The 24,724-nt window shown below is 39.7% G+C and overlaps 2 protein-coding genes across 2 annotated transcripts in view; one reads left to right on the top strand and one right to left on the bottom strand.

Moving 5' to 3' along the window:
- The first annotated feature begins 2,716 nt into the window (after positions 1-2,716).
- ndufb2 (NADH:ubiquinone oxidoreductase subunit B2) lies at positions 2,717-4,775 on the top strand. The gene is made up of 4 exons (XM_036149178.1): positions 2,717-2,933; positions 3,096-3,240; positions 4,306-4,380; positions 4,666-4,775. Exons 1-3 carry the CDS (start codon positions 2,848-2,850, stop codon positions 4,378-4,380), a joined length of 306 nt encoding a protein of 101 aa, XP_036005071.1. The 5' UTR covers positions 2,717-2,847; the 3' UTR covers positions 4,666-4,775.
- A 1,880-nt stretch (positions 4,776-6,655) lies between these two features.
- Positions 6,656-24,724, bottom strand: part of kdm7aa (lysine (K)-specific demethylase 7Aa) — a 44,721-nt gene continuing 26,652 nt past the window's right edge. Inside the window, exons 8-17 of the mRNA XM_012853400.3 lie at positions 21,865-21,952; positions 21,663-21,769; positions 21,487-21,578; positions 21,309-21,395; positions 19,119-19,364; positions 17,582-17,709; positions 16,029-16,266; positions 14,741-14,916; positions 14,299-14,630; positions 6,656-9,819 (exon numbers count right to left, since the gene is read on the bottom strand). Coding sequence (XP_012708854.2) covers positions 9,731-9,819; positions 14,299-14,630; positions 14,741-14,916; positions 16,029-16,266; positions 17,582-17,709; positions 19,119-19,364; positions 21,309-21,395; positions 21,487-21,578; positions 21,663-21,769; positions 21,865-21,952 — 1,583 coding nt within the window. The 3' untranslated portion in view covers positions 6,656-9,730. The remainder of the gene's footprint in view (positions 9,820-14,298; positions 14,631-14,740; positions 14,917-16,028; positions 16,267-17,581; positions 17,710-19,118; positions 19,365-21,308; positions 21,396-21,486; positions 21,579-21,662; positions 21,770-21,864; positions 21,953-24,724) is intronic.

Genomic DNA, 24,724 nt, shown 5'->3' with positions numbered 1-24,724 from the left:
CATTTGAGTTGTTTCAGACAAAATAAAACTTGAAAAAGAAATTATTGTCTTTTTTTTTTACATCACAAAATCTGTGTTTTTAATAAGGGTATGTACAGTATACTTATTGGAGTTACAGCATGATCTAAATTATGAGATTAAATACAATTTTACTATCTTAAATTCTGATTAATTTATTACTAAAAGTAAGGTTTGATAAAAAATTACGGAGTGTGTGTATATAGAAATCCCTTTGACATCATAATGTGCAGGGAGGATGTGATCATCCTTTCCATTCGTCGACCCTCCCCCACCCTGAACTGCACCCACTGGCGCATGCGCCTTTTAGCAAGACAGCAGCAACTGCTGGTGCTCGCGCAAACTTTGGGGACGACGGCGGTATAAAAAGCTCGGTCCGTTCTGCTCCGTTTTAAAAGTCGGAAATAGACGGCCGTTGAGGATACAGACATCACAGGTCGAATTTTCGGGAAAGAAGAACGCCTTTTATCGATCGCCATGTTTGTTTCTTCTTTTGAAGATGGTCTCGTTTTCTTCACGTTAAGGCCTGGTGGTGGGAAATAGGATTTGTGGTGGTCCCTTAAAAAAGAAAGAAAGAAAGCGAGTGATGAAAAGGGTCATTTTTGAGAAATGGTTGGTTTATGATGACATCATGCAGTTAGTATTTGTGGGCGGGCTCTGAGCTGAGAGGGGAGAGGGGCGCAACCGGAGAGCACTAACGGCCAGGCGCCATTAGGTAACAATGTCAAATTAACGTCCGTTTTGGAGCAAAACGTTCAAATGGGGGACATTTTACATCGGCTATATCGGTAACGCGTGGTGTCTACACATAATACACGAAATAGCTGTCAAATCACGAGATGTAAATTTCTGTTTTATTTGACGAAGCAGGTTCTCGACTTAAAACAAGATGGCGTCGAGATTTTTTTCTTTTTTTTTCACCCTGTTTGGGCGGCGGCGCCGTGCGCGCTCTCGAAACAATGTTATTTCCTGTTTTCATGCCCTGGATTGTTTTTGTATTGGAGGGGAAAAAGACCTCAGACCGAGAGTTAAACCCTGAGCTTATGACCGGCGTCATTTTTTTTTTTTTTTGTGAATTTTAAGGTATGCTGGTGGGCAGATTAAACGTGCTTTTCTGCTGTGGGAGAACTCCAACACACGACAGCGCACATTAAATAACTCCAGCAGCGCCAGATGTTGGGAGTTGTGTTACACAAGCATCTAATTCCCACCTTTAAAGAACCGTGTTTTGGACAGTTGTCATGGTACACTAAAAGGAAAACCTCACCCAATTAAATATTTCATCGACATTGGCCCCATCTAGTGGACATGAGAAGTCATTCCCTTCAGGAGAGAGATTTTAAAATTAAAAGATGGGACTCTTATAGGAAATGTAATGTAAAGATGATATAATATTATGATATATTAAAGATGATATAATATCAAAATATGGAAACTAGCAATTATACACGTTTGTTCCCCTTTAAAACAGATGAAATAAAGAATACATAATATGAATAAATTGGATGGTCAGGTAAAAAGAAATGTTGGGATGAAGCAATATAATCGGCTGGTGAAGCATAAAAGACAAGGCTCCCATTTTATAACTTTAATGTTTTATTATCTAAGAACTGTGCTTGTTCGTATAATAACAATTGCTCAGTAGCTCAGGACTCATCACTTTCACCCCACTTATTATGCAGCAGATGTTAACTGTATTCCCAAACTGCTGATGGGAAGGTCAAGCAAACACACACTTTTAATATAGTCTAAATCTTTTTTTTTTCTTTAAATATGCTATTCCACACAATCAGAATTCTGCAGATTAACCTTAAATTCAACGATGTCGTCTCCTTGAATATTATGGAAGGACTTCTCCATGAATTAGAGGCATGTACACCCATAGATATCCATGCGTACACCTGTCCGCATGTGGTTCTGCTTGAATAAATTTGCACAAAACATTAAAAATGAAGATGTTTGCAGAATCTAACTGAATTTTTTTATTTATTTTATTTTTTTTATTTCTGTGCACTGGGAAGACTGCACTATCTATCCAAAGTCTAATTACGAAGAAGAAATGATTCCCTTAATCTTGCTCTTTTGATCTATTCAGTTCCATCTTACAGCATCTGAGATAATTTTAGCTCTCTTCTACTTGACTTTATCCATTTTACCTGACAAAAAATAAATAAACTTTTTAACCAACATAAGCCGTTCTTCTCAGTGATGTTGGGATTGAGCCATTATATTCACATTTTCAGAGAAAAGTATCAATATGCAACACTGCTTGCCTTTAATACGCATTTGAACCTGTTTTATTTTTTCACAGAATAAATTAACTCACCAGTTATATTATTTTTTTGACCAATTAATGATTCAGAGACACGGGATATCAATGGGATACATTTCAAGATTGTTGTGTTTGTTTGTTGTCATTACATTGCCGTAAGCTGTATGCAACAAAACTTCAATTAAGACAATAAAGTTTGTCTAAGTCTAAGAATTGCCTTGATATTGATAAACGCTTTATATATAATCTACTGCCCCTAGAAACCCTTTCTTTAGTCAAGCCCATTTAGCATCTGCTGATTTGTCCAGACTGCTGACATTTTGACACTGTTTAGGTTCTTCGTCCATGCAGAAAATAAATGATGTAATTCCCTCCACTGACCGAAAGAGGGCGCTCTGTTAAATGAGTTCAAGAACCGATGACGTCAATTCCTGTCCAATCGGAGCGGACGTTGCTCCGAGGTCGTTTATTGTCCAGAAGAGAAGGGAAGGTGACTTCTGGAGCACTTTTCCCGAACCGAACCCTCCACTGGACGGGGTTTGAATAAATTCTCGACGATGTCTTCCTTTGGAAGAGCGTTAGGAGTCCTCCGGACCGGAACCCAGCTGCTCAGGGGCGCTCCTGGAAGGATAACCAGCAGGAAGTAAGCTAGCTCCGACATTAGCCGTAGAATTAGCCGAAGATGCTAGCAGGGGGGGTAAACATAGGACATTTCGCCATAAATCCACCAGAAATGCACAATAAAACACTAGTTTGACGCAGCTGGGTCGGTTACGGGTGTTTACGGCGTGCTTTTCTGCCCCAGGGCCAGCGGCGGACCGCACATCGAGCCGCAGTACCGGCAGTACCCCCAGATAACCAAGAACCAGAAGTTCCAGTCGGAGCTCCTCAGTGGGGCCATGTGGTTCTGGATCCTGTGGCACTGCTGGCATGACCCAGACGCGGTGCTGGTAGGTGAAGCGCGGTGAATGCATGTTTTCATCCCCAGGAACAAGCAGCTATGGCTGGCATATTTACGGAACCAACCAACCCAACCGGTTCTGTTTCATGGCTAGAATGCATTAAAAAAAAAAAGTACTTTAGACGTAAAATGGCACGTATTTAAAACGCTTAATGATCAAATGAAAGTTGGCATAAACATTTGTTTTCATAAGGCCAGAGGCGGCGCTAGGATCCCAACACACAGAAAATAAATAGCTGAATTTTGTTATATGCATAAAGTGTAATTGGTTTCAGATAAAAAAATATAAATGTTGCTCCAGTTCTCAGTGTGTATACAGGAAACTACCTTTAATTAAATAATGTTAACAGATGGAATAAAGGACTAAGAAATAATGAAATTCATTTCTTTGAGAGTTTAGTCTCAGTTCTCTAATCATGACCTTATTGGTTATACTAGAAAGCCTCCTTCAATTAAAGGAAATATTTATAGTTTGCAAACTCTAAGATGCTTCTCAGTTTTTTTGTCAAATAGTACAATTTTATGTTGAACTCAAATGCTGATCTGTCAGATAAACTTCTTTGCACATGTATGAAACCGACCTTTATACAGGTACAACTTATCGTCCTGTTAGGCGTTCTGAGTATTTTTAAGTAAATCAATTAAGCGCAGCTCTGCTTTGTAGAAGCGCAGCTGAAACCCTGACGTCCTTATTGGGGGGATTTCCTGAAACACTCCAGTTGGTTCATATATAGATCTTTTTCTTTTACCACAAATGTGATCTTACAGAACAGTCCCAATCCGTGTCCGATAAACGAACTGGAGAAAAAAAAGAAGCGCTTATCATTAGTGGGAGATTCTTCAGAGCTGTTGGACTGTAAAGTTCTGGTTTCTGCAGCAGGAACACAAAACGAGGCGAACTTAGAGCAAAGTGATGCACAGCGCTTCTGTGATGTTTTACCTCCATTCACATGTTTCCTATGCCTATAGAAGGGATTTTCAGAAGTTTTGCACAAAGCTGGCAAGAAGCTGATATGAACTGTATTTAAGAAAAGATGCCTACCTTTTTCTGCAGGGTCACTTCCCCTGGCCTGATGCCTCCCAGTGGACGGATGAGGAGCTCGGGATCCCTCCAGATGATGAGGACTAAGGTGCTCCTCCCTGTTCTCTTTGTCACAAATAAAGCTTATGTCTCTTGCTCTGCGTCAAATCTCGTGGTTTGGTTCAGAAACGGTAGACTGGTGGATTCAGAGCTGATAATTTTAACAGAGCTACCCTCTCCCCCATGTTTAGATGTATTGGCTTTTTCCAAAAGTGTCGCACAACTGCAACTAAGCCAAGCTTAAGATTTAAAATCTTACAGGGCCAGTTTCAGGTCCTTAGTTTTTTTTTTACAGTGAATGTTTTTTTTTTTAAACAAGCTTGTTTCTTTTGCAGGTGACCTCTGCAAACTGAAGCGGTTTTGCAAGACTTTGTGGAAATCTTCTCGACGTGCTGAAGTCATTGTTGTACATAGGCCCAATAAAGTTATCTTTTAAGTTAAAACTCCTCCGCTGATTCTTTTTTCCTTAAAACAACCCGTTTACATTTAGACAAGTTGTGGCCCTCGGGGGTTTTCTGTGACCCCACTGATCACAATTGAATAATGGGGTAATTTAGGCCTGCAAGCAGAGGCAGAGGGACACTATCTTTTAAGGTGACGTTTTGTAGACAAAATCATCTTAGAATAAAAAAAGGTACACAATATCAGAACAATTGCCTTTAACTTCACTATCTGGCCCTCAGGACAAAGTTCAGATAAATCTGGTTTGAACTAGGGCTGAACAATTTTGGAAAATAATCTAATTGCGATATTTTTTTTTTTTTTTCTTAATATTGCGATTTAATGCAATTTTAATTTTTTTTTTCCAGTTTAATTTATGTCTTTTTAAATATATACAAACAACAAATCGATTTGTTTCCTCGCTGTGTGGATTAGTTGCTAAAAGACCCGCAGCATCTAAACTCAGAGCAGAAATGATTGCGTTCTGCCTTCAATATATTTCAACCAAAATTGCAATTTTGACTTTTCTCTGCATTAACCACAAGCAACAAAAATGGCCTCTAAATAAAGACGTTTGTAAACAAGGACTATTTAAAACAACAACTTTTAATGTTTCTATTAATCAAAATATTATTCAAATCATTATATATTATGATTTGGACATCAATCCTTGTTGAACATAAAGTGCAACCAACAAGCAAGTCTATGTATTAAACTGATTGACCAGTACTTAATGCTTTGTATGATTATACAAACTCTAAAACAAGTAATAAAATTAGATTATCTCACTGCTGCAACTGTCTTCCCTTCCATGTGGAGGCAAACCCACTTTAAACATTTTACCAACACCTAATGGACGTGTCTAATTCCCTAATTGTTACATAGCCAAAAATTGCAGACTCTGCGATTTTAAATCACGATTATATTGAAAATGTGATGAATTCAGCCCTAGTTTGAACACATTACCTTGTTCTTTTAAAAGCTTGACTTCTATTTGACAGAATCAGGATTTAAGGTTTTACTGTAATCAAGTCTGACAGCGTGAAGTAGGCTAAAAGCAAAACGTCCTGATCTAAAGACACTCAAGAACAGGTGAGAAACAAAACTACTGGCATCGACCAGTATGAAAAGCCATTTCTTAAGCTGAGGAGCTCCAGAGAAACCAATAAGGAACCACGATCAATGGAGAAAACATGGAACAACCTTCTGAGGCCAGAATTACTCCCAGGAGGCCAAAAAAGACCCCAGAACAACACCTGAAGTTCTGAGTTCAAGATTCAACATTGAGACACTGCTTCTCCTATAAGAGAACAACCGTCCCACATCAGCCAAAAACAATATTGATCTCTGGTACATTGTGGAGCTGCATGGAAAATGTAAAACCAAAAAATAATTAAACTGTTGGTGTGATGGTGCATTACTCTGTCGTCACTGAAAGCACATTTAGCTTAAATTTTAGAGTGGCCTAGTCAAAGTCTGGACTTAAATCAGATTGAGATTCTGGTTCATGTTTGAAAATCCTCTGTGTGATTTATTAATTTTCTCTCATGACAAACCCTTAAATCAGCAATTAGGATTAAGGGACCATTAAAGGTCTAGTTTTAAACTACTTGGTTTACTCAGGTTATCTTTTGGTTCATGTGAAACATTTAAGGTGCCAAAAAGATCAGTTCAAGATGAACTTTTAGTAAACGCACCAAGGATTGTTTCCTCCTTTTATGAACTAATTTTTCAGGTGAGCACACAGAACTTCAATGAATTTCAGGCTGATATCAACTTTAAGGAACATAAAAACATCAAAAAAGGACCAAATTTCCCCCTGGCATGAACTACGAATCATTTCCTGATCCGACTCCTTAAATTCAGTGCGACAGGAGACTTGTTTCGATTGTTTCATTAAGTTTTATTTACAGGCAATTTTTGAAATGCAGAAACGAACGCAACGCATCAACAGTGTCACAGTAAGCCAGTGTTTGTATATTTCAAAATCAGAAGCCATCATCGCGAGAACCGACACACAACACAAAATGCCAAAGAAGCAGGAAGAGGAAGAGGAAGAGGAAGAGGCGATAAATCCTGTGCGGTGAATAATACTACAGCTTATAAACAAACCCTGCCTGCGGGCCAGCTCGTGTTTTTTTTTTTTTTTTCTTCTTCTTCAATGAAAACATGCAAAGAGTTTAAAAGTTAAAGAGCGTGGTGTAAGAAAAAGAACGAGGAAATCAGCCTAGAAACGTGATTAACTCTAACCTGGTTCGGAGCGCTGAGTGATAAAACACACAGTTTACTTGTAGGTCAAACCTGAGAAAAGCTTTCCCAGCCTCGCACTGTTTCACAGAATGGTGTTAAAGCTATATGGCAGTTCATTCATGAGGTCAGTCGACTCCAAGAGGGGCGATGAACGAGTAACACTGAGCTGGAGGAGGAGGAGGGGGGGGGAATCCAACGACTGTCTGGGAACAGTGTGTTCGTGCAACCTGGGAAAAAACCTCAAAAGAAAGTTTTTTTTTTTTGTTTTTTTTAATAGGAGGGGAGCGATATGAAAACCAAGCTCAGCATCTCTGCTGAGAGCGTCCTGTCTGCATCCACGGTGTGGCTGGTGGTTAATCGGAGGTCATGTCCATGGCATCATTCCCTGAGAGTGAAGAACTGCACACGTTTCACAACATCGCTGGGATTTAAACAAAACAAACAAAAAAAAAAAAGACCCTAAAACAATACTCAATCCATTTAAAGTTCCTCATTGTTAACTTAGCAAATACGTCGACTACAGTCACGTTGGGAGAAAGTGTTTCTACCCCTTGAACTTTCTCTGTCTTGTTACAAACTTCGGTTTTTCTTGAAATCTGTATATTTGTCGTTGATTTGAGCAGGTAAATAAGATTATCTGCCAACGGAATGAGTATTTTTACCCCCGAAATAAGATGATTAGATATACTGCACCTGAAATAAGACGAGTTGTTCCTATTTTAAGCGCTAAAAGCTTGTTCCACTGGCAGATCATCTTATTTACCTGCTCAAATCAACGACAAATATGCTAATTAAGAAAATCTGACGTACTTTTAGTTCCCCTTTTGCAGTGTGTGAGTTAAAAAACTGCCTTCCTACGTCACCAAGGTGGGAAATAAGAGTCCACCTGTATGTTTATGTTGGTTTTAATCTCCACTTTGAAACATGGTGGTGGCAGAATGGTGCTGGGGGAATCAGTTTGCCTTTAAAAAAAACACATTGTATCAAAAAACTGTTGAAAAAACTAACACTGAATGCTTCCCTGAGCTGAATACAGAATCTCCACTCAAACACAGCGGTGGTAGAATCATGCTGTGGGAATTGGGAGTTTGCAGCCATTTTTTTTTAAATGCATCCTTATATCGTTTTGTAAGAGAAAATTAAATTAAAATAAGATTGTGGCTGAAAATTAACACCGCACCCGACCCTGAAATGAATACAACATCTCCACTGGGAAACATGGAAGAGGCAGAATCATGCTGTGGGAATTAACATTTTTACACTATTTTTACATCCACTGGCTAAAAAACAAACAAAAAAAAGGACTTAAAATGTGATTTTTGGATCATAATACTTTCAGGGTACAGTTTCACTTTATTTAAATCCCCACTGGAGCTACATAACACCCCGTAGTTCTCGCCCTCAACGGAGCAACTGGTCAGAACCTTTGATTTGTTTGGACAAAACGTAAAAAAAGAAAGTTCAAGGGGTATAAAAACTACTAAAGTACTGTAGTTTGTACCGACCACAGTGGCTCAGATACTGTTTTTTTTTTTTTTTTGCTAATTAAAGGTAAGTGGCACTAACCGAGAATGCTCAGGTGTAGACATGGAGAAACCTAAAAGTCTCTAAAACCCAGAAATCAACACAGGCTCAAGTCAACTGCAGGAGGAAAAAGGTTTGTGACGACAGAAAGTTAGGAAGGGTGAACTGCTACTCACACTAAAATATCCACATTTACAAAAATGTTCATTAAAGATTTAAAAGTGAAAAAAGAAAAGAAAAAGAAAGCCTCAAAACTGTAGAGGCTTCAAAATAAAATCATCAATTCTTTCAATTAATAAATACACCATTCATAAATCATAAACACATCGAGAAGGAACTGATAATAAAAAAAAAAAAGAGAAATAAATTAAACTGGAGCCGTTCTTAGAGCGAACGGCTCATAAATCCTATTGAAAACAAACGGGGAGGCGGAGAGCGTGGATCCGCTCCGCAACCAGAACCAGAACCGAGCGCCGCCTCTCAGCCTGTACTCACGCCCCCCCCCGCCCCAAAGTCATTATTGCTGGTGTGGTTGAGATAAAAAGAGGGGGAGGGAGGAAATATAAAACAATAAGCACCATTTGAAATATCAGTTCACAGCCTCCTTGTTTTTTTTTTTTTGTTGTATTTTTTTTTTTGAAGCACCACGTTTTCTGCCCAGATCCGACCTGGGAGGTGCAGCTCGGTCTCAACCTGCTCCGTTCGTCCGGTTCTGCTCAGGGAAGCAAGTTAAATTTTAAAGCGGGAGAAGAAATGTGAGCAAATGCGATGCAGGTGGTCTCCTCAGTCCCGCTTCAGCGAACGTCAATTTAATCGACTTTTCTTTGCAGGAAAAAAAAAAAAATTCACATCCTCCCTCCCGCTTCCCGCGGTTCCTTAATTCTCCGTTTTTGTTCTTAGTGTGCTTTTTTTTTTTTCTTCCTTCTCTTCCTGTGAGGATCGTGCTCCTTTCAAACCCAATACCCTGTCTCCTCGGCATGCACAGTGAGCGCGTGGAGCTTCGTCACGTTTTTGCTCGTCTCCAGGCAGTGCATCGGGTTTTTTTTTATTTTTTTGTCTCATCTCCACAGCACAAAAGTGACTGAAAACAAACACAAATGTTTCTTTTTTTTTTTTTAAACTTCTTGGAGAACAGAGCCCTAATCAGATTTTCTTTTTCTTCTTTTCAGTTCGAGGGAGGGCGTTAAACGAAAACACGACTGTGTCTGTTGAGCTTTAGGATCTTGCCGAGTCTCTGTTTGGCCGTCGCCATTCCTTTTTTGGGCCTTTTACCTGAAAAAAAAAAAAAAACACAAAACAAAATAAGAATAAAAGTACATGAGAACCTTGTCTGTTTGTTTTTTTGTTTTTTTTGTTTTTTTTTTAAGGTGTATCAATGGCAACTAGCAACAAATGCTAAAAAGCACTTAAACTGCTTCACATTTTGACAAATAAACAAAACACTTTGGACTGGACGATAATTCAATAACGATATATATCGATTGATAGACGTATATTTTAATAATCGAGAAAAAAGTGTCAATGAAAAGTTCAAAAGAATAAAAGTCTTCCTTCCTTTTCTTTCTAGCCATGTAGGTTAATATTACATCATTACATCCTCTCAACCAATCACAGCGCAGACCCAGGAACCAAGCCCCGCCCCCTTCAGAGAGTTCAGAGAGCACGCGTTTTCTTTCATTAAAAACTTGCAGTTTTGGTAAAAACTTGGTTGAATAAAGGGTTGAGTTTGAATTCAGTGTTTGTGTGTTCTGTATATAAAAATAAGTCATTAAACAGCATAAAATGGCCAGAGCTGCACTGAAATTATGTTTTGAATTTGTTGATAGTCATCGATATCGATCAATATGATTTCTCTTTTATCGATGTGCTTTATTTCGATATCGTCCAGCTCTAACTTAGAGGAACTGACTTTCATCCCAGCCGTATTTACAAAGCGTTTCCAAAAATCCTTTAAAGTGAGGCGTGAATTTGCGTTCAGCCTAGCTAGGGCCGTCACCAATCATCCAATTAATCGAGGACCTCGATTCATAAAATTCATCGAGGCAAAATTATCTGCCTCGCAGCTCAGTTACATTGTTTATTTAGCGCATTGTGGGTAACCAAATGATAGCCTAGCTTACTAATACGTGGATGCCAAGTGTGGATGTCTGCTATGGAGACATAAAGCAACGGGCAAAAAGCCCGCAGAGACATCTAAAGCTGTAAAAGGCGCTTTAAATTTACCAGAAAATAAAACTGTGGAGCGAGCTGCCTGGTATGGACTGAGCTTCTAGCTGCCGAAGATTAGCGCTCCTACTGGCTGGGAGGCACCGCCTTTCCTTTGTTTTGATTGGTCAACATGGCGGCCAATCACATAAGGGCCATACCATCATGTGAAAACAGAGAGGGGTGCAGCTGTGAGCAGAGGGTGAGTTTGTTAGGTTATTATTTTTCTCTCTTCTGCTGCACGGCTTAACTTTAAATTTAGCTTTTTTCTTACTAATTAATCTTGTAAGTCTAGGCCGACCTGTTCTTGCCATTTTCACACCCAATTTTCCCGGCTATAGGACAGTAAAGGTCTTTCTATTGTATTAAACATAAATAAGAATGGTTAAAAAAAAAAGAAAAAAGAAAAAAAAAAGGTAGTATTTATTATGCCTGAATTTAAGTTGGCTGTTTACTTTTTGGATTACCAGTAATGTGTTTAACTTAATCCTGATGTACAGTTGATGGGTTCTGTTTTATATTTATAGAATTATGCTTTTTAATCTAACAAAAATATATATATATATATATATATATATATATATATATATATATATATATATATATATATATATATATATATATATATATATATATATATATATATATATATATATATCCAGAATGCAATATGCAAATGAAACTTTATGCATTTTTTTCACAATAGAGGCAGCTGATGCATTAGAAAAAGCTTTTACAATTTTGATCCTAGAACGTTTTAGCTGCAGATTTATCCTTGTTATTCAAAATACAATTGAATTATTTACCAATTTGCATTTTTTTAAAATTTATTTATATTACATAAAAATTGTTATGTTTTATCCGATTACTTGATTAATCGTCAGAATAAATCTACTACTAAAATAATAGTTTATGACAGCCCTTTTCTAGATTTATAAAATCTAAAAAGGTTTGGGTTCAGAAAAGTCAGACAGATGGTAAATACCATCTATCTTTGTCTAATTTAATATTAATACAGGAAAACATTGCACATCCCACTGAAAACACCAACTGCAGAGTGAAACATGGCGGCGGCAGCATCATGATGTGGGGATGCTCTTCAGCAGCAGCTAAATCAAAAGCAATCCGAGAGGAAAACCTGTTTACAGGCTGAAAAAGACTTGATATCAGAGCTACTATGGGATGGTTAATGTCAAAGCATAGCCAAGCGTTACCATGGCCTAGTCAAAGTCCAATCAATCTGAATGTTTTCCATTCAAATCCAAAAACAATGAATCCTCATTTTTTCCCTCTTTACAACTATAACCTGTTTCACGTTGGCCAATTTCATCAATTCATCAGTAAAATACACAGAAATTTGTGGTTGTAATGAGGCAAAAACTGTTTAGGGGGTATAAATGCTACTTGAGCTGCATTAAAACAACAAATGCTTTTTTTTTCTACTCTAAACTGAAATATTTGAATTAATATCGTTCCTCCGTTCCAGAAAGGTCGACTTGTTTCTCGGGGCTGCGGCTTTATCGCCGGACAGAATCCCGGTTCTGTGTGTTTAGGGCAGACTTGAACGTGTGGCTGGAAGCTTTCATCAGCGGTAGGGCTGAACGATTTTGGAAAATAATCTAATTGCGATTTTTTTTCTTAATATTGCGATTCAATGCAATTTTTTTCCAGTTTCATTTATCATGTGTTTTAAAATATACACAAACAACAAATCAATTTGTTTCCTCGCCGTGTGGATTAGTTGGTAAAAGACCCACAGCATCTAAATTTGGAGCAGTAATGATTGTGTTCTGCCTACAATATATTTAAACCAAAATTGCAATTTTGACTTTTCTCCGCATTAACCACAAGCAACAAAAATGGCCTCTAAATAAAGATGTTTGTAAACAAGGACTATTTTAAACATGAAGTTTTAATGTTTCTATTGATCAGAATATTATTCAAGAGAACAGCTTTTAATTTAATTGGACATCAATCCTTGTTGAACATAAAGTCCAACCAACAAGCAAGTCTATGTATTAAACTGATTGACCTGCACTTAATGCTATGTATGATTATTAGGGCTGGGCAACGATTAAAATTTTTAATTGCGATTAATCGCATAATTTGCCCGATTAATCATGATTAATCGCATTGTATTTACAAACTCCAAGAATGAATTCAAAAGTAGTGTAAAGAGCACTTTTATTTTAATGTTCTGCTGCCATATGAACAAAAGTGTTGTAACATTTGTAGCACTTATTTTATACTGGATATTTTCAACCCATCTATTGAATTTAGTGCACTAGTTGATCTTTTCTTCATAAGAGAACAGCAGCACTGCAGCCAAAATATGGCCTTTTTTGACCTGCTGTATATTAGCCAGTCCCTAAGCTTGATGTATCATGAAACTGTTGACCTTTTGGGTTTTGTGTTTTTTATTTTATTATTACAATTAAATAATAATAATAATAATAATAATAATAACAATAATGTTATGTTCAGTGTTTTTTCGCTAATCCACCTCTTATATATTTCAATCCTTATGTAATTTTGTCTGTGTTGTGTGCACCTGCCTGTTGCTTTAATCCTATAAATTTCCCCGTCATGGGATAAAAAAAGGATTAGCTAATGTTATCTTATCTTAAATAACACTTTTTAATATATGTACTGGGTTCTTTCAAGGTCTTAATTACATTTTCTGTGTGGGCTCCAGTAACATATGACATAATATCTACTTTGAAAGTTAACATGAACTGCTGCTGAAGATGACCACTGATCTACCTGGATGTTCCCTGGAGGACTGAAACGCCTCAGTCAGAGACGTCTGTGGGTCTGTCGGGGCAATGACAGAAGTTTCGTCTCCTCTCTCCGTTTCTGTGGCTTGACGTTTTCATGTTTTTTCACGTACTTAGATAAATTTGTTGTGTTTCCACTGAAATGAACCGGCTTTTTACAAAACATACAGCTTGATTTAATTTACGGTATTAAAATAAAGCCAAACGGTGCTACTTCCCCTGTTCATGTTTTTTCGCTGCTGCGGTCTCTCTCAGCTGTTTGTGTGATGAGTTTGTGTGAGAGCTGAGTGGGCGGGCCAGGCTGAGCCTGTGTGCTGATTGGCTGGCGCCGCTGAGCCATGTACGAGACGGGAGGGGGAGCGGGAGAGTGCTGCCGTGACAGCGCGCTGCAGTCAGCACGCCTGCTGACTGACACTGACTGAAAGCATGTGAGCAACATGCGTTAATGCGCGATAAAATCAATATCGCCGTTAATAGTCTAATGAATTAACGCGAAATTAATGCGTTAACTTGCCCAGCCCTAATTATTACACAAACTCTAAAACAAGTAATATAATAAAATTAGATTATCTCACTGCTGCAACTGTCTTCCCTTCCATGTGGAGGCAAACCCACTTCAAACATTTTACAAACACCTAATGGACGTGTCTAATTCCCTAATTGTTACATAGATAAAAATTGCAGACCTCTGCGATTTGGAAATTGCGTTTTTAAAATCACGATTATATTGAAAATGCGATTAATTGTTCAGCCCTAATGAGCGGTTAACCTTTTGTGGCCTGGTTGCTGATGGGCGGCGGGTTGGGCGCGTTCCTCTTGGAGGGGTGCAGCGGCGGGGACATGGAGGGGTCACAGTACTGGTAGTCCCCGTGATTGTCCCAGGCCTCGCTGCTGCTGTTGCCCTGGCTGTCCATGTGGTTCTGGTTCTGGCGCTGGTTCTGGCGCTGGCGCTCGTCCTGCGGCGAACGTTGGCCAGAGCTGGACCACCAGGGCTCCCGGGGCGACGGCGCCTCCTCCTCTTGCTTTGCGGAGCACAGCAGCCCGGCCATGGACAGCATCCCCTGAATGGCCTCTTCTGTGCTGGGTGAGGTAGGGCGTTCTCTGCAGGGCGGGGGGGGGGGGGGGGGGGGGGGGGGGGGGGGGGCAGACACTGATCAGAGAGCCGCATATGTGGGAGAGCTGGGGCGGCGTTTTAGACGTTTTTTTCTCACCTTTTGAGGGGTTTGTGTTTGTGCCTGAGTTTCTGAGCCGACAGGTCCAGCTCGGTGCCGTTCCCTGAGCCGGTCTGCAGAGACGAGCCTCTCTCCTCCTCCTGGGAACTCTCTGAATCCTCGTCGGAAGAAGAAGAAGACGACGACGAAGACGATGATGATGACAACGCTTTACTCTAAAATTCAAAAAGGCACGTCTCAGTAATCACCCATCGTCAGCTCAAAGCATCACAGTGACATCGTTCTGCTCCTTAAAAGCACCAAAACCGGTGTAGGTACCAGATCGACTCGGGCGCTACCCGATGACGTCTAAATATGGCAACACCACTCAAACAAACTACATTATGCCCGCGGTCTCCATTTGTTACAAATCAATTTTATTTTGTTAATTTACGGTTATTTTCCTGTAAATTAGTCGAGGCATGAAAACTTTTAACATCATTTTGGAATGCTTGTGTGGTAGTCTGACAATTTAATCGGTAATTTTGCAGGATCAAAGAAGTTACAACCTTAGAGAAATTGAATTCCTCCAATTTTTTTTAAGTTGTGAAGGGAAACTAAACCATAAACTCATTCATCACTTTAAAATCAATAACGTTCATTACTCCTTTTTGTACTGATGTTGTTCTTTCTGATCACATGTTTTTTTTATTATTCCAGATGAAATTGTGATGAATTTGATTATTTTTTTATTGTGGTATTTGGTACATTTAAGATATATGCTGGATAAATTAGTCTGGCTAGCCCTTCCATTTTTGTTAACAATATTCTTCCAAACATTGAGCCAATTGTCAAATATTTGTTGATTTTTTTTATTTATTTGTAAAATGGCTTGAATATTCGTTCAAGCTTTTGAGAAAAAAGAAACCGCTAAATTAACTTAATAAAATTGATTCGTTATAAATGCAGACCGCGGGCTCTATGTAGTTTGTTTGAGTGGCGTCGCCATTAGGTGACATCATCAGGAGGCGCAGGGACCATGGAGAATTTCTTCGTAAAATTGTCCGTTTACAAACCGCAGTCCCGCTCTCGAATAAAACCTACACCCCGCTACAATTACTTTAGTAAGTTGTCCAGACCAATTACAATATTTTGCGCAATTGAGCAAACGTTAAACCAACCATGTATAGTGACGTCATCAGAAGGCGCAGGACCCCGAGTCGATCTGGTACCTACACCGGCATATGAACTGTAATATTCATACACACCTTCGACACAGACTTGGCGCTCTTATCTAAACGCGTCAGCTGTGAAAGAAAGCATGAGAGAAATCCTAGAAACCATTTACTTCTGAGGGCGAGTCGCCGTCTGACTCCACGTCTGAGACGCTGGAGTGTCCTGAAGCCTCTTCCCTGAGTTCGTCCTTCGCCCGCTCCACGCGGCCCGGACACGGCGCCGCCTTCTCAGCCGCGCCGCCCTCCGTCCTCTCCGGCTTCACGTCCGCGCAGCTCTTTGGTGGGCTTTGGCCGACGGACGACTGCTCGCCCTCCGACTTCACGGGGCTGCTCCCCGGTCGCCTTAGATCTCTGAATACACACGAGGAAACGTACAGCTGAACCCACACGTCCACTAAATTAGTGACATTACCGTTCTCGTTTTGGCTACACTGCAAAGAGGGAGCTAAAAGTAAGTGAAATTTTCTTGAAATCATTGTAATTTTCCTTGATTAGAGCATGTAAACAAGACTATTTGCCAATGGAATAAGATTTGTACGATTAAAATAGGAACAATTCATCTCCATCGTCTAATTTCAAGTGCAGGATGACTAATTATCTTATTTTAGGGGTCAAAATACTCATTCCATTGACAGATATTATTTACCTGCTCAAATCTAGGACAAAAACACACATTTTAAGAACCTTTTTACTTAGTTTTAAGATCCGTTTTTTGCAGTGCAGGACAACGTTGATGCTTTGGAGCGGCCATCAATAAGCTCTTGTCTCCTGGGAGCAGTTCTGTCAGGAGAAACTGGTCAAAACTTTTGAGAATTATGTTTTAAAAAGGCAAAACTTTAAAAAATCCACTCATGGTACCACAGCGGCCCTCAAACTGGGGTCCCCGGACCCCTGGGGGTCCAGGAACCACGGGTTGGGGGTCCATGATGCATGTTGTGCACTGAGGAGACGCTGCTGAGGATGTGTTGAGCTTAAGTAACACATTGGACAAATATTTAACTCTTATTTAATGACCACTTTTTATCAAGTAAACGTGAAATCAGCTAAAATTAGGAAGTTTGACAATAGTTCCATAAAGTTTGAGGATCTAATCTCCAGCATGTCTCTAATATTAGGTGTAATTGGATGTATTTTTTAAAAAACATAATTCCCAATGTATTTAACAGTACAAAAGGCTGTTTAAAAAATACTATCAGCATGAGGAATCTAAAGGGGTCTTTGGAATAATTGTACCGCTGCTAAAGGGTCCCTGGGCATGAAAAAGGATGAGAACCTGATCTAGAGATTTGGGCAAACACTATAAAACTATTAAGAAAACTATATAAACTTGAGAAATACAGGGTTGACAAAAGTTTGAATTAAAACAATAAGAAATGGGTTTTTTTTCGTATTTGGAGACATTTTCACACCCAAGCACCAATACGTCATGACTCTATTATGTATGTTTGGTTAATTTGTGTACAAATCCATGTTTATTTTCCCTTAACACGATTGAAATACACTTCTGATTTTAAAGAAAGTGGACGGAAATAATTTGTTTTATCTAGCTTTGTTTCAGACAGGAAAAAAAAGGAGGATTTTGTGTTTTTTTTACAACATAAACATCTGATTTAATATGACATGCACCCCATGGCTTGAAGGGATGTTTCCCTTATGAAAGTCTTACCGGATGATTCTGCCGTTGACCAGCATGAGGCGTAGGTGGTTGTCCTCCAAGGACTCGGCGGCGGCGGCGGCCGAAGCGGTCGACACTTTGTTGAACTTTCCGAGAACCTTGGCACAAAACGCAGGATCCTGGACGAACAGGGGCGACACGTCACCAATGCAGCATTTACAGAGAAATATCCACTAACAGATGACATTAATTCACACATTAATGATGTCGTTAATATCCAGGGTTATGAGCAAAATGCATATACATCCATAAAGGGTTGAAATTTCATTGCTTATGTGTTTTAATAATCGATGTAACAAGTTTTCCTTTCACTTGGGAACAACGTTCAGTCTGCAAAATAGGATCTGGCTCCCTCTAAGCACATGTGTCAAGGCCCGCGGGCTGAATCCAGTCTGTGAAGGCAGTTTATCCGGCCGTCAAGAGCCAAAAAATAAATATCATGTCATAAAGTACAGGCATAAATCCTTTTAAATTGTATAAAGTGGCTAAAATTGTGCTTTCAGTAGCGGATGTTGATTTTTTTTTTTTAGAACTGTAGTAACAGCACTCTGCCACTAGATGTCAGTTTTCACACAACACATTAAAACAACCCAGAAATGCCCCAAAAAAAGAGAAAGGGATGCAGAATGATGAGTTTAAGCGTAACTCCTCCCAATATCAAATTATTTAGCAGATAAAGTGTATAAACTGGGCCTAAGGGTGCTACTTTTATATTCCTTTGCATTTTTATACTTCTATGAGAACTGAAATGAAATGATGAAATCAAAAGTGTCTATAAAGGTGTAACCGGCCCTTTTAATGACTTCATGATGCCAAAGTGGCCCAATAAATGGCTCTAAGGTCATTTTTAGATGTCCAACAAAAATTTGCTTTGATTGTTGCAAATCACCAAATGTCTGTCTGTTTTATTCTAGGAAAACACATTTTTGTTGCTAGATAGATCCCATGAATGGATCAGAATATAAATAATATAAAATAAAGTTATGCTCAGAAATATTATAAACTCTTGCAGATCTAGATTTTAAAGAGATTTTCATTCAATCAGGACGTAGGAAGTAAGAAAGGCAGGTAGCCTTCATAATATAACCGTGTATAAATTTACACGATAGAGCCAGAAACATAATGAGAGACAGAAGATGGCTGCTGGTATAAAGCTGTATTCTGTGATTTTAATGGAAAGCTAATATTCCATTATTGCCAAACATTTCTAGGGAAAACACTCAACATTGAATAAATGTTTGTTTAAAATGTTGTCAACATTGCATGTAAAGCCTGAGTTTTACGGGCTTTTGTGGCGGCCATATTTGGGCCACTAATAGTTTTTAAAACTAAGAGCTATAATTGAATTTCAGGAGTTTAATTTCTAAAGTTGCGCCTCCTGAATTTTTTTATTTATTTAGCTAATTTAAAAAGTAAAATATCCTAACACTGTTAAGTCATCTTTTCAACCTAAAACCAGCTGATTTAAGAAGCTTCCTGCAGGACACTAATGAGATTCAGGTTCCTGGTGAGAGAAACGGATCCTCACCTCCTCCAGAGGTCCCACCTCCACCCTCTTCAGCACCTCCTTGGTGTGCTGCTCCAGGATGTCCAGGTTGGAGGGCACCTTGGCGGCCTCCTCCTGCTGCTGCTCTCTTAGCCGCCGGGCGGCTCTCCTCGCCTGCCGCGCCTGGCACAGCCTCTCCAGGGCGCGGGTGGTGAGGCAGCCGTTCACTCCCGACGGGACTCCGCTTCCCTGAGATTTGGGCGGCTTGCCTCCGTTCACGGGTTCCTCCTGAGGCGAGAACCAAGGAGACACCTTACTCATCGAGGGCAGCAGCCAACGATTTCAAACCAGAGATTTTTTAAAACCAATCAGGGTCAACGACGCGTTTCACTCTGTTTGAAAGACCAGATGTAGGTACCAGATCGACTCGGGTCTGCATTTGTAACGCATTAATTTTATTTAGTTAATTTAGAGGTTTCTTTTTTCTCAAAAGCTTCAGGGTTTAAGATGAACATAGAAAAATGTGAAATCTTAGCAATTCAAAACAATCAACCCACTTTAATTGATAAAAATGAGGTAAAATATTTAGGTATAATGATTAACAAGGACCACACTGAAAATGACAGAACAATATTCAAGCCATTTTACAAAAAAAATCAACACATTTGACAGTTGTCTAAATTTTTGGAAGAATATTGTTAACAAAAACAGAAGGGATAGCCAGATTGATTTATCTAGCATATATCTTAAATATACCAAATACTACAGTAACAATTAATCAGTTTCATCACAATTTCATCTGGAATAATAAAAAACATGTGATCAGAAAAAACGACATAGTAATATCAGTAGAAAAAGGAGGAATAAACATTGATTTTAAAGTGATGAATGTCGTGATAAAATTAAAGTGGCTGCAGACTTTTATTAAAAATTAAAAAGAGTTTATGGTTTATTTTCCCTTCACAACTTTTTTTTTTTTTTTTTTTTTTTAAATTGGAGGAAGGAAATTGCTCTTAACATGTAACTATGATCCGGCAAAATTACTGATTAAATTGTCAGACGACCACAGAAGCATTCCAAAATGATGCCTCCCATTCTAAAAGTAGAATGGGAGGCAGATCCTTTAGCTATCAGGCTCCTCTCCTGTGGAACCAACTCCCAGTTTTGGTCCGTGAGGCAGACACCCCGTCTACTTTTAAGACTAATCTTAAAACTTTCCTTTTTGACAAAGCTTATAGTTAGAGTGGCTCATACCCTGAGCTATCTCTATAGTTGTGCTGTGATAGGCCTAGGCTGCTGGAGGACATCAGGGTCTAGTTTTCTCACTCTACTGATTTCTACTGTTCTTCAGTCTACTGTTCTCCAGTTTTGCATTGTATTACATTGAAATGACTGTCGTCATTTCAGCTTTTAACTTTTTGCTCTCTCTCTTTTTTCTTCATAGTAGGTACACCTGGTCTGGCGTTCTGTTAACTGTGACATCATCCAGAGAAGACGGCTCACCCGCTACTACCATCTAATGTAGAACAGATTACCAGATCAATGTGTGCTTCTGTGCTTTTTTTGTCTCTCTTGTTGTGTCTCTGTTCTGTCTTCTGTAACCCCAGTCGGTCGAGGCAGATGACCGTTCATACTGAGCCCGGTTCTGCCGGAGGTTTTCCTTCCCGTTAATGGGGAGTTTTTCTTCCCACTGTCGCTTCATGCTTGCTCAGTATGAGGGATTGCAGCAAAGCCATGGACAATGCAGACGACTCTCCCTGTGGCTCTACGCTTCCCCAGGAGTGAATGCTGCTTGTCGGGACTTTGATGCAATCAACTGGTTCCCTTATATAGGACATTTTTGACCAATCTGTATAATATGATTGAACTTGATTTTGTAAAGTGCCTTGAGATGACATGTTTCATGATTTGGCGCTATATAAATAAAATTGAATTGAATTGAAAAAAATTTAATGTAAAAAGTTTTCATGCCTCGATTAAGTTACTGGAAAATAACCGTAAATAAACAAACTACATTATGCCAGCGGTCTCCATTTGTTACAAATAAATTTTATTTTGTTAGAGTGGGGTTGCCATATGATGACGTCATCGGGAAGCGCCCGAGTCGATCTGGTACCTACACCGGATGTGATGATGCGACGCTAGTGAACCATACGGATCAATAAATGCAAAACGTTGGGATAAAACCTTGAGACAAATATAATATTTTCATCCAGCGGCGTGCCTCCTTACCTCCAGGTAGCGGATTTCCTTGGTCAGCTCCTTGATGAGGTGGTTGGGCCGGATATTGTCCGGCACCTCGCTGGTGGGCTCGGTCACCTGGAAGAGCGACGGCGAAGGTGAGCGGCTAGATACGGGCGGATGTCTCCCACGGTAACAACAAAACATGCAGAGCAGGGATGTCCCTCACCTCTCGCTTCAACCAAGTCCTCAGAGCGCTGATCAACGCCTTGACTCCGTCTACCAGGTAGGTCGGCGGTGGACAGCTGTCCTCGCGTAGCTCTGGAGCGAACGGACAATGAATTTTGGGTTTAAATACCTGCAGAAACGAGGAGCTGGCTGCCTGGGTTTACGTCACGCTCTCACCTTTCAGCATCTCCAGGAGGTTCTTAGCCACATACCAACAAATGGCCTCAAAGTACGGGAACTTGAAGAGGTCTGGGGTTTTCAGGCGACGCTCCATTTCATAACACCTACAGCACACCAGCCACACGGTTTGTTCGTTTCATTCATTAATACAGACGCAGGTTTATAAATGACCAGGAAAAGGCGTTTTAGAGGCGCGCACCTGAGCTGCATGCCGATATTGAGGTTGTGAAGGAAGTTCCCTCCGAACGCCATGCAATCCTGAGAGGTGAGAACGCCGTGGATCCAGCCTGTAGAGGGCAGCAGAGCGCAGGGAAACGCATTAATCAGTGGTGAATATATTACAACAGGGGTGTCCAAACGTTTATCCATGGAGGCCAAAAATGTCACATAGAAAGTACTCAGGGGCCAGAAAATTAAGATATTAGAATAAATGGCAAAAACCTTATTTTTTACCTGCTCAGCAATAAACTTAACACAAAAATAATTTTAATGAAACATGCAAATTAGTCTGATTTCTGTAGAAAAGGAATCTGTAAATCATTTTAGATTTGAAACAAACTGTTTGGGTTGATCGTCTTTTTAATTTTTTTTTTTTTGTGTCTTTTCAGCAACAAGAACAAGATTAATTTGGGCTCACTCTTGCTTTTTTTAATTGTAGTTAAATACCCAAGCCTGCCTTTTGGTAAAACATTTCTGGTCTTATTTACTATTACAAAGACAAAATATTTACTGTTATAAAGACAAAAAAAATTATGTTGTCGCACCTTATATTTTCCCTTTTAAGAAGATTTTAATGTGTCTTTTTTTTGAAAGGCCTTGTATCAGTGAAAACTGCCTCAACCATCCGAGCTGCCAAAAGCAAATTTAGGCTATTCTTGAACTTTGGGCCATTTTAGCCGCCCAAAAGCATTCAGAGGGCCACAAATGGCCCCCGGGCCGCACTTTGTACACCCCTGTATTACAACCAGAGACAACATGGTCAAACAACTCCATTTCACTGTCTTTCAGTCGGGTTTTGGACAGTTAAAAAAAAAAAAAAAAAAAAAAAAAAAGCAGGGACCTGCACCCCTGACACGGCAAAGTGAGAAGAAGCAGAGTCTGAGGGGCCTGTTTGTAAGACTGATAGACAGGGCTGATAATGCGCCGGCTGACTGGCTCACTGTGCTCTCTGACCCCCGCTTAATTCCCGTCCGTCTGCAAAAAAAAAAAAAAAAAAAAAAAAAAAGGATCCCTTTCACAACGCTGCAGAGGAGCCGCGGCTGGAAGACTGATTGGAGATGTCCAGGAGTTGACGGGCTGAACTGAGCTTTGTCTGTCAGGGTGCTAAATGAAGAGGGGGGTGGGGGGGGGGGGGGGGGGGGTTTCCAAAGTCCATTGAGGAGGTTGACGGATGAATACACCTCCGACTGGACACGTCGGCCCCACTCCGCTGAATGAGAAGCACGTCGTCGGGTGAGTGACAGGAGGCGGCCATCTTTCAATCAGCCCTATGCTTCTCTTTCAGGAGCTCTTAACCCAAATCACATATTCACAAAAGGAGACGGTTGCCCAGAAAAGAGTCAACACAGTCCACCTGTGTGCCGCTGTCCTGTGAAGGAACTCAGGGGGAACATACCTGGGAGGATTAATGGGGGGAAATTAGCTCAATAAGACACCAACTCCAACCCAGAAAGTTCTCCTCAGAGCATTTCGGTCCAATTACGTTGAAATTAGGCCATTAACGATGCTACGTGCTAAGCTAACATTATGGCATAGATCACACGTGTCAAACTCGAGGCCCGCGGGCCGAATCTGGCCCATCAAGGCAATTTATTATTTAATTTATTTAGCTAAACAAACATATGTCATAAAGTAGAGACATATATCCTTTTAAATTGTATAAAGTGGCTAAAACAGTGCCTACTGTAGCGAATGTTGATTTTATTTAACTGTAGTAACAGCATCCTGCCACTAGATGTCAGTTTTTCCTCAACACATTAAAACAACCCAGAAATGTCCAAAAAGAGAAAAAGTGATGCAGAATGATGATTTTAAAGTGTAACTCACCCCCATATTAGCGTTTTTTTGCAGATAAACATGTCAATTGTGCTAATTTTATGGTATTGTGATTTTTTTTTTTAAACATTTCTATGTGAACTGGAAGGAAATTACGAAATCAAAAGTGTCATCTATACAGGGCCCTTTTAATGACTTCATGATGCCAAAGTGGCCAAATATAGAAATGGGTTTGACATCCCTGGCATAGAAGTTTCAGAGCAACATAAAGCTGACGTGTTATCAGGGAAGTTGTAACCCGCCCAGACAACAGAGCTGTTAGCTAGCGCTAGCTGCTATTAGCCTCACAGACAGCCCAATAACAGGTTTCTGTCTCGGTGCGGTTCCTTTAAGCTGCACTACACAACGCTCCGCTGCACGAATGCAGACTGAAACAGCGAAACATCATATGTACATGTGTTCAGTCTTTGTTTTTTATAAGTTAATGTTTTAATTAATATATAAGTGACGCAAGAGCAACATATAGTTTTCACAGGCCTAGAGCGCCCTCTTGTGGCTATAGACGGTAATGTTTACTACTTGGTTCATCTTGGTCAGTATGAATTACCATTTAAAATTGACTGACTGACTAAATCGCAGGATTGGCCAAACTATGAAAAAAGTGCGATTTATAATCTGAAAAATACTGTAATATATATCCCCGATTTTGATTTTAGGCCACTATCGCCCAGCCTTACCCATCTACACCCCAAAAATCTGACTTTTATGGAAATATGACAAGAAGAAAGCCAGAGTTAAACCTACTGCCTGAGCTAGAACGATATGGTTTCTATCAAATTCAAGTATCGGAATGGCCTAGTCAAAGTCTAGCCCTAAAAGAAATCGATGATCTGTGAGAGAGAGCCTGAAAATTCCTGTTAGCAAAGTCTCTACTTTTAATCTGACAGAGCTAAATATTACTTTTTTTTATGCACAAAAAAGTGCAAAAAAAAAAAAAAAAAAAAAGAAGAATTAGACAAAAACAAAATCTAAATTAAAAACACAAAACATATGCTGATGCCCCG

Source organism: Fundulus heteroclitus, chromosome 17 (genome assembly GCF_011125445.2).
Source record: "Fundulus heteroclitus isolate FHET01 chromosome 17, MU-UCD_Fhet_4.1, whole genome shotgun sequence".
NCBI lineage: Eukaryota > Metazoa > Chordata > Actinopteri > Cyprinodontiformes > Fundulidae > Fundulus > Fundulus heteroclitus.
This window is presented reverse-complemented; position numbering and strand designations above follow the sequence as displayed.

What these genes read in the sequence shown, in the direction of transcription:
- ndufb2 (XM_036149178.1), top strand. Translation starts at nt 2,848, where the DNA reads ATGTCTTCCTTTGGAAGAGCGTTAGGAGTCCTCCGGACCGGAACCCAG. An exon ending in GGAAGGATAACCAGCAGGAA is followed by an intron (nt 2,934 to 3,095) that starts GTAAGCTAGCTC and finishes TTTCTGCCCCAG; the next exon opens with GGCCAGCGGCGGACCGCACA. An exon ending in ATGACCCAGACGCGGTGCTG is followed by an intron (nt 3,241 to 4,305) that starts GTAGGTGAAGCG and finishes CTTTTTCTGCAG; the next exon opens with GGTCACTTCCCCTGGCCTGA.